This window comes from Corvus moneduloides, chromosome 23 (assembly GCF_009650955.1).
Source record: "Corvus moneduloides isolate bCorMon1 chromosome 23, bCorMon1.pri, whole genome shotgun sequence".
NCBI lineage: Eukaryota > Metazoa > Chordata > Aves > Passeriformes > Corvidae > Corvus > Corvus moneduloides.
In genome coordinates, this window is record NC_045498.1 from 964617 (window position 1) to 974702 (window position 10086).

The 10086-nt window shown below is 53.9% G+C and overlaps 1 protein-coding gene across 7 annotated transcripts in view; it reads right to left on the bottom strand.

The window, feature by feature from the left end:
- Positions 1-7693, bottom strand: part of PUM1 (pumilio RNA binding family member 1) — a 92184-nt gene extending 84491 nt beyond the window's left edge. For all 7 annotated transcript variants that reach the window (XM_032132130.1, XM_032132128.1, XM_032132134.1 and 4 more), the window contains exons 1-2: positions 7580-7693; positions 3260-3633 (exon numbers count right to left, since the gene is read on the bottom strand). In XM_032132130.1, coding sequence (XP_031988021.1) covers positions 3260-3622 — 363 coding nt within the window. In that variant the 5' untranslated portion in view covers positions 3623-3633; positions 7580-7693. The remainder of the gene's footprint in view (positions 1-3259; positions 3634-7579) is intronic.
- Between the last annotated feature and the right edge of the window lie 2393 nt (positions 7694-10086).

Sequence of the window (10086 nt, forward strand, 5' to 3'; positions counted from 1 at the left end):
TGCAAACAGCTGCGAGTTTGCTCAGGAAATCTGAGGGAATCAGAAGTCTGATTCCATCACTACTTCAGTGTCTGGAGGGACAAAGAAGACCTTGTAGCACAAGTTTTTTGTGTGGATGGTGAACCTTTGATACCTGAGTATGTGAAATGACTGGGGCATCTTTTAATTGCTTATTTTATACAGAAACTTGACCACACACACACCTGCCAAAGGAGAAGGGGAAAATGCAACAGGAAAAGAAAGTATCGAAGCAAAATACAAACAAGACCCAGCATTTTCCTGTTGCTCACAAGGAGAGGACACCACCAGGAAGGAGCTTCTCTCCTCCCTTCCTCGGGAGGAGTGAAACTTTTCCTTAAGCCATCCCTGCTAAAGCCACTCTCAGCTCAATTCCCAGAGCTGCCAGTAGGAAAAGTGACCGGGAAGAACAGCACAGTAAAACCCACGGAAAACCAGGATACTGAGCTCAGCTGTGACTCACAGCCCTCCTGGCTGTTTAACACCACCACGAAATGCCATCATTTGGTAAAAGCCACGGGAGCATTATCACCAACAGACACACGCAACAAAAAGAATCTGGGATTCAACAATTAAAATCCTTTTTAATTTTAATAAAACCTTTAATTATGACCTCCCAAGCTGTAGGCAGACATTAACCTATATTAGCCTATAATTGGGTTTTTTTCTGTCTTCCCATTATCTTTCAGCTACTGAGTTTCCTAACCAGTCTTCAAGGCTGGGCCCTCACTGCACGATCTTTGGAAGTCTAAAACGAGAAGTACAGTAATAAAAGTGTATCCATAAGAAACTGAGAGTCGGGAGACATCCATCATGATTCCCCACCTCCCTGCATGTCCCAGAATTTCCTTCCACTTCTGTTCTTGCAGGCCAAATTCAATTCTACCCCAGCTAAGCCCAAACTGAATTAAATCATTTTGCACGCATAAGATTAGTCCTTGCTCCAAGGAATTTATAATTTAAGAAGCAGATGTGGAGGTGGCCAAGAAGTCAGAAAGAATGGCAGTGTTAGGATTACACAGATCCCACGTTCTGAAAAACCAGGAGTAAAACCCTGAGGCGGAGAACCACGGAAGAAGAGGGATGGAGCAATAAACACTGGTAAAAGTGCCCAGCACTCACTGGAGCACCTGGTACCAAACGAGACAGAGGAGAACAGGGTTAGTGCCCCACCTCAGAGCTGACTTGGAAGAAATTAAACACAAAGATTGGTTTAGAGATGAGCACTGAATGCAAAACCATGGGGACTGTGTGATAAATATGTGACAGCCAACGTAAAAGGCAGCAGGAAGCAGAACAGATAAAAACGCCGAGGTTAATTCTGCTCTGGTGGGCATTTCCTGAGCCTCAGCTGCCAGAACTGGCAGGGGAAGCTGCGAGAGCACCACGCAGCACCCTGTGAGCTCCATCCTGCAGGTGTGCTCTGTCCACACAACCTTCTCACCACTGTCCTGCCTCCAGACAACACAGGAACTGCATTTGAGAAGTTCGTTTAAACTAGCCTAAGTTAATGAGCTTTCCTTTCATTAAGTGGTTTATTTATTAATGGTTTATTATTATATTACTGAAGAAAATCAAGCTGAGCAACACTTCTGCTGACAACAGGGCAAGCCTCTGGAACAGGCAGGATTCTTTTGTTTCAGTGAAAGTTTATGTCTTTCCATTATTAAATAAATAAAAGTTCAAATACCAGCAGAGTTTTTAATGACTGCAAGCTTGGAGTGCCCTGTCCCCACTCCCCTTATCTCCAGTGAGTTTTGTTGTCTTTGCTTTCAGGGATTTGCAGTGAAAGGAAGATGAAAGTGTGAGCTGGAGGAAAAGAGGATTGAGAATTTATGACATCATTTTAATTCATGAAGTCATCTTGCCACAAAATGCCCAAACAATAGCAGTCCCTGCCCAGCCATCTCCACCCCAAGACTGCGTGGCTGCTTTGATTTGAAAAACCTACAAGTTTGCAGTAAGAAATTCTTGCTTACTGTTTCTTACACAACTTAAAACATTAAGATCTCTGGCTTTGATGTCTCTTGAAACAAGTTTTACAGTCAGTAACCAAAAACTTGGATAATAAACAGAAAAATCACATCTGTTTCAACGCCGTTATTTCTTCTGAAGTGATACCTAAATACTGTGTTTCCCCATCAATATTCTTCTAGCTCCTCAGCTCATATTGCAGTATTTTACGTGATTTTTCTTCCAGAACAAATTAACAGGGCACTCGGGTTTATTTCTTTGTTGATGTACACACTGCGTTCAGTGAGGTTGCAAAATTCCCTGCAATGTTTGCTTTTAAATGGTCTGGTTGGCAACACATCCCCTGGGGAGGCACAGCAGAGGAGCGAGGGCTTGGCCGCTTTGATTCCAGAAACTGGAGGCAGATGTTCATAAAGGTTGCAAAAGCTTTGTGTCTGCTGCCCTGGCAATATTTATGGGGATCATTCTGCTTTAAAATGTGCTTACACTCGGGTTCTGCTGCCTCGGAGAGGAAGCACTTGTGTGTCTTTGATGAGTGAGTTACAGGTCACAGACAGAGTGGAGTGAGTCAGCCGCTCCTTCAACTCCAGCACAAGTTACAATGCAACTGCTGAAAGGACTTCTAGTAAACACCACTACTGACACAGCCTGGCCCACTACCCCTTCAGAGACTCTGAGTGGCTCTAAGAAGTTCCTAAAACCACTGGTTGGTGACACTCTTAAAGCTGCTCTTCTCAGTTCAGCTAAGCACATCATCACCACCTCCCCCTCTAAAAGATAACCAGAAAAACCCAACCCCAAAGCAAAGAAACCCAGTCAAACACATCACCAGCAACTTCCACTACTGTGTTTTCCAATACTGGGGATGGTAAAAGCCCAGCCTACATGCATTGGCAGTTTTGTAATACCATTACATAAGAACTATTTAACTACAGCAACAGATTTGAAAAGCAGCAGCAGCAGTCACGGCTATGCTGGTTCACACATCAGGAAAAAAAAATCAATAAAGGGAGCCATGAATTTTGTAAACATGCATTTGACTGTCACAGAGAGTGGACTGGGATTTGGGATTTCAACACCCTCAAGAGCAGAAGCCTTTCAGCTCAGAGCTACCAGGGTACCGCCACCCTGACGGGAGAAAACAAACAGCACCACTGTTGCCATTCCAACTCCACCAGAACCAGCTCCAGCTTTAGAAGAGCACCACGAAAAGCATCTCTGAGAAGCCTGAAGGGCTGCCTTTGGAAAGCTGGGAGCGGTTTTCTACCTGATGCTCTGCGTGGATGTTGTCCCCGGTGGGCCAGCGGTGTTTGCTGTTGTTGTAGCCGCCGCCGCCGCTGCCTCCTCCCCCGAGCTGCTCCCCGTGCTGCCTCTGGAAGAAATAATCCACCATGGCGTCGTCCTGGGAGCGCCCCGCCACTCCTATGGATCCCGGCACGGGGCTGGAGTGTGTCCCTGCTGCAAGGGCCTGGTTTGCAGCTGGCTGTGGCTGAGCCTGCGAGCCTGTGCCAGATGTCAGTACCACAGGCATGGTGGGGTTGGCTGTGTCTTGGGCGTGCTGCTTCAGGTGGGGGCTGAACGAGTCCTGCCACAGAACTGCTTTTCTCTTCAAAACGCACGCTACGCTCATTCCACCAACACCTGCAGGGGGGAGATGGGGAAAGAGAGGGAAAAGAGACATGAAATCCTCCCAGCTGCGGCTTTGCGTGTTTAGTAACACACCTATCTTGTGACTGGCAGGGGAACATCGCTGTGGCAAACGTGACTCCTTCAACACTCCCTCGCTCCGTGAGCCCAGCAGCTAAAATACCACTAAAAATGCACAGAAATCCCCCATTCTGTGCTGCATGGGGTTAGCAGGGTACACAGGATGCCCATGAGGGAGCAGCAGAATGGCAGCTTCTGCGATGGACAACACGCTGACCGGAAAACTGCTGGGAAAAAGCCCCCAAAAATCCCCAGGGAAAGCAGTGACACCAGCAGAACCTGCTGTGCCCATTTACACCTGGCAAAAGAGGCCAGGCCCCCCATCCATACAGACACTCGAGGCCCCCTGGATCCCATTCTATCCCAAAGTATTCCCTCAGTCATGCAAAGCAACAGTTTGGTTTGGGGTTGGTTTTTTTTTTGCAATGCAAACTTAAAATCCTGGATTTCTGCTCGTACAGTTCATGAAGTCCCAAGCACGACGTGCACTCTCCCTGCTAACTCAGAAGGCAGTAAAACCCATGGACAAGCTTTATGAAATTCCCTGGAGAAAGAGCAGCTAACCTGGGACCTCGGCAGAACTTTCCAGAGCAGGCACAGCCAGCACTGCTGGTCCTGCTGTCGATGGCACTGGGGGAAATTGAGTAACTCCCAACACATTTTCACTGAACACCCCAATAAATGAAATACCCCAATAAATGAAACACCCCAAACGTTTTGCATACATCCAAAAGATCTGCGTGCAGGAGGGAAACCTGCAGATTAAGCTGAAGCAACTCACTAACATCCCATTCCCCAAATATTTTGATAGCATTCCAGCAGCACAAAACCATAGAAGTCTGTTTGTTATTTTAAGGCAGGACTATCAGAGCAATAAAGACACTACAGGTGTGAACAGCAAAGTGTTTCCCCCTGCTATATAATGCTCACACACAAGTCAAACTCATTTTTAAAGGCATGGGATAGTCTGAATTAATCTTTATTAAAAAGATCAATAGTTTATGACTCCAGGTACCCAAATGCAGCCCCACCGAGAGTTCTGAGGATGAAATTGGGGTGGTGGAGCCCTGAGAACCTCCTGGCACAGCTGCAGAGCAGCTCCAGGATGTTTTACTGCTGTACCTTGGTGGCTGCAGACCTTGGCCCTGCTCCTGCCAGCAGCTCCAGGGGCATGAAAGGCGGCTCTGTTCCCTCCCTGCTCCTCGTAGTAGCCCTGAACAACACTCAACTACTACAAACAACTTCCAAGAACAATTTACTAACAGTGGGGACACCAAAATAAAAAAGCCCAGCCCCATCTTTAACCAAACTTTGCCAGGTTTGCCCCACGAACTGAGCACAGGGTTAATATTCAGAGGAAAATGGCTCTAAAAACTGCAGAGATCAGGGTTTTTTAATTGCACCTCCAACATAATTTGTTGCTGCACACACACACGCAGCCCCCACGGCCACTCTGCAGGGCTTTTTATACACTCACAACTTAAATACCAGGGACACCCAACAGGACTCACTCCTCCGGCTTTCAAAGAGTCTGGAAATCACCACCTTCCCCAAATACTTGAAAAAAACACTGAAAACACGATATGACTAAATCTTGAGTGATTTTAAGACTACAGCTCAAATTAATGGCATTTTCCTCTTAGTTTCACTTTAGCAAACAGTATCAAAATCCTTCAGCGACATCACATGAAGCACTCAAGCTCCTCTACGCAATACGAACAACAAAAAAAAGTAATTAATGGTAAGAATTCATTTATCATCAAACTGAGGTGTGTATTAAGTGAAGCAATGAAATCTGAGCGGCCTCTTGAAAGGAAGTTACAAGTTATCTCAGGGCAGACTTTAAAAAAAAGAAACAAAGGAAGATACTATGAATCCCCACCAAAAAAATGTCCAGTATCTGTAAGATTGTGACAAGCCCATTTCCAGGGGAAAACAAGGTACAAAGTTGCACTGCCACAGCCTTTGCTCCCTCAAAAGGCTGCGGGTCCCTCTGTCCACAGGCACTAATTAATTTCTGGGTTAATAAAGGTGTTCTCACAAAAATCGGGGAGGGTCCAGAAAATCTCAGTCAATGGATTGAAGGAGAGGCTGCTCCCAGACGCTTCCCCTTTGGGCTGCTCCGAACACGAGCGGAAAACTTGGCAAAGGCGACATTTTGAAAGGGAGCAAAGGGGAAGGGAGCACTGTGGGCAGCTCAAGTTGAGTTCCAAGCCGTGTTTTTATGGGAATGCCGCGTTCGAGGCGGCGGGACAGCTGAATCCTGTCATTCAAAGCTCCCGGAGCCCCGGGAATACGCGCAGTCACCTACACGGGCACTCGCAAACCCGCAGGGCCTCCAGAGCCTCTTCTCATTCCCAAACTCCTCCTAAAAATAGAGGATCAACTTTTCCCAGGTGAAAGCGTTCGCTGGGCAGAATCCCGGATTTGCAAACAAAGGCTTCCACGCTGCTACACCGCGCTCAGGGCAGGCGGTTCTGCTTTTCCCGGGATGAAAACACAGCGTGGAAATGAAGAGCTCCGTGCTATCACTGCAGGCAGAACGCTTCCGATTATGGGACATTCCACAAACGGCAAAAAACTTGGGAGAAATCTCCCTGCAAGTTTGAAGCACCGGTGGTGACAACACTGAATAAAGGAGCTCTAATCCACACAGAGCCCAGCTCCACAGCCGGATCCTCACGGCTCTGGTTCCACATTCCCCCCAAAATCGCAGATTATTACAAAATTAACACGGTGTAAAACGCCCGTTCCAAAAAAGTTCAACCCCAGAGCACAGAAGTTTGGGCTGGGTGGGTTTTTTTTGGAAAGTTCCACTGGAAATGAAAGCAGAGCCATTGTTTGAGAGCTGTGTGGCCTAGCAGAACTTTTAACGTTATCCCTGTGTTTTCCTGAAAACCTGGGGGGACGCAGCACTGAATTCCTGACCCATCGGATTCCCAAAAGCAGCATTAAAACCCTGGAGGACCCACGGTCCCCCTTACTCCACACCTCCATCCCTCTTAAGAAAGGAAATTCCTTACTCATGATCTGCCTAATAAAATCTCTGCTCCGAACAAAGTTATTAAACATTGACCAAAGCAAACAACAACAACAACAAACAAAAAATCAGAGCATTTCTCAGGTTGGGGCGAGAGGCTCTTAAAATTCCAAGTTTGCAGCTCACAGGGGCCGAGGCTGTTGTTATGTGAGCACGAGATAAAAACAAGGGGGGGAAAAAAAAAAAAAACCACACAAACACAAAACCCCCAGGGTCACCCAGCACATCCAAAAGGATTGTCCGCTTTTTTCCTCCCTCCCGCTGCCAGCCCCGACCCCCTCCTCTTCCAGGGACCCCCAGAGCCGCCGAACCCCCCCCAAAACCTGGGGAGAAGGAACCCAACCACCCCCTCGGAGCCCCCGGGGCAACAAAGCGAGGCCTCGGCCGGAGCGACAGAGCCGCCTGGGATTGAAGCCCCGGGAGCAGGGGGAGGCCCCCCGGGGTTAAACCCCTCCCGGAGAACGGGCAGACCCTCCCCAGGAGAGGGGGAGCCCCCCAGGCGAAGGGGGAGCCCCCGGCGGGCCGGGCCCGGGGGGAGGCGGGCGGGGGCCGGGATGGGCCCGCGCCCCCCCAACAATAACCCCCGTCCCCGTTACCGGAGCGCCCGCGGGGCCGCGCTCGGGGCCCGGGGGTCCCCCCGCGCCCCCTCCCCGCTAACAATGGGCCCAGGCCGCGGCCCCGACACGGAGCCGGGCGGGAGCGCCGGCGCAGCGCCCCCGCCGCCGCTCGCCTTCGGGGCGGCCTGGGGCCGCTCCTCCCGCGCCCCCCGCCAATATGCGCCCACGGGCGGGTCCGCGGGGGTCCGCGGCGCGGCGGGGCCGGCCCCGGGCCGGTACTCACGGGCGGAGCGCTCGGATGCAGACGGATGCCGGGCCCCCCCCGGCCGCTCGCCGCTGCCTCTCCCCGGCCGCTCACTCCGACAACATGGCGGCGCGGCGGGGCCGCGGCCGCGCTGCACCACGGGAAGGCGAGGCCGCTCCAGCGCCGCCGGGACGGGGCGGGAGGGCCCGGGAGGGACCGTGAGGGAGCGGGGAGGGACCGGGAGGGACACGGTGGGATAGCGGGGGGTGGATCGGGATGGACCGCACCGGGACGTGCCCGAGCTGTACCCCGACGCTGCCCCGCTGCCCACGCTGGGGTCAGCCCGCAGCGCCCGCCCCGTGTGGCCCCTGCCCCGGCCGGGGGTGCGGGCACAGCCCCGCGTTCTGCCCCGCGCTGCCGCTGGCACCGCCACCAGCGCTCGCCGGGATGGCGGGGATGTGGCGGAGCCCCTCCAGCCTGGGCATCCTGATTTCCCCTCTTGTCCGGGCACCCTGAACCCTCCGCACCCCGCTGCCCGGACACCCCAAGCCTCCCAGCCCGAGTCCCCCCCCAGTCTGTGCCCCCCGAGTCCGCCCAGCCGTGGCACTCCCAGCGTGTGCACACCCAGCCCCTCCAAGCCGGGACAGCCTGAGCCCCCCAGGCTGAGCCCCCCCAGCCTGGTCCCCCCGAGCCCCCAACAGCGGGGATCCCCCTCCTGCCCCAGAACCGCCCCGGGGGCACCGAGCGCCGGCTGCCGAGCGGCGCCTCCTCGCCCTCCACCAACAGCCAAACACAATTCTGGGCTGGTTCTCCCTTCCTGCCTCCCCCCAGCACGTCCCCTGCCCACAAAGCCGGGGCTGCGGGGGAACTACAGCCCCCGGCGTGCGGCGCTGGGCGCGGAGCCCGGGCAGGGCAGGCGGCGCTGGACGCTGGGAGCGGTAGTTCTGCCCCGGCTCCTCCATGTTAAAGGGGCAGCTCGGGGGGCAGCGCCTTTGTGCCCCTCCTGCCCTTCGTGCCCCGCCGAGCCGCGCTCCTGCGGGCTTTGCGGGAGGCTGAGCGCTTGCTGCGCCCATGGGTTTTTTTCCCTCCCTCCTGGCCAGGCGCGCAGGGAAACAGGAGGGAAGCTCCGGCGCTGGGAAGAGCTCGGGACATGCCCTCACTTGCACGGAGAGAGAAGCGGCAGCTGTTTGCGAGGGCTCCGGCCGGCCATGGGGCACAGAGCCCGCTCCAGAAGGGTCCCTGCAGCCGCAGCTTGTGTGGGTTATGTGCGTACAAGAAGTCACTTCGAGCCGAGTTCTCGGTCATTAAAACACGCGCGAAGCTGGACCCAGCCCTGCCTTGCATCCATTTTCTGCTCGGTGGGCTGCCGGGGTGATTGATGCGCGTTTCCACCACCACGCTGCCTCTTCCAGCGTGCACCCCCTTGAGGGGCCGCGGGACCTCACCCGGACCCCCAAAAACCTGGGGGAACACGGCTTGAAGGGTTCGGTGCTGAGTGCCCCCGGCCGGGCGTGACAGGGGACGGACAAGATAAACCGCGAGCAAAGGTTTTCCGTGCTGAGAGTGGGTTTGGAGCCGAGCCTTGTACAGACACCCAGAGGTGTCTTTGGCCAGCAGCAGCCTGACTTGTGTGACCTGGCAAAGCCCTGCTGGATAAACTTGGCTCTGCTGGGCTCAGCTCTGCTGTGACGCTCAGCGTGGACCCCTCTGAGCACCTCACGAGTGGCCGAGATGTGGATTCTGGGTCATTCCTGTGGCTCCCGTGTCTTGAATTCCCTGAAGAGGGGAAGGGACTGGAGAGGGAATCCTGTGAGGAGCGGCTGAGGGAGCTGGAAAGGGGCTCAGCCTGCAGCAAAGGAGGCTCAGGGGGGCCCTTGTGGCTCTGCACAAGTCCCTGACAGGAGGGGGCAGCCGGGGGGGTCGGGCTCTGCTGGCAGGGAACAGGGACAGGAGGAGAGGGAACGGCCTCAGGCTGGGCCAGGGGCGGTTTGAGTTGGATATCAGGCAAAGTTTGGATATCAGGCATTGGCACAGGTGGTGAAGTCACAACCCCTGGAAGTGTTCAAAAAACGTGTGGATGTGGCACTTGAGGACGTGGTTTAGTGGTGAGCACGGCGGTGCTGCGTTAATGGTTGGACTGGATGACCTTAGAGGTCTTTTCCAACCTCAATAATTCCATGATCCGGTGGCGGCCTGTGCCATGTCCCCAAAATGCCAACGGTGCGAGCAGGGCCAGCCTCTCGCTGCGGTGGGAATGTGAATGGTGGAGCTGTGTCCTCTGGGCACTGGACCAACTAAATCTGTCTGCGCACCCTGCTCCTCTGGTTCCACCCATCTCCTGGGCACCCTGGGCTGATACAAGGCACCAGCGATGGCTCCTGGGTGACAAAGATTTGGGCTGCAAAGCCGGAGAGGTCGGGAGCCCTTTGTCCTCAATGGGGACAGAGGTCTGGGGTGTCCCTGGCCATTTTTGGGGTGCTGTGCCTGCAAGCTGCCGTCCCTGGCACCCCACCAGGCTGTCCCTGAGCTGTCCTGCTGGCGGTGGC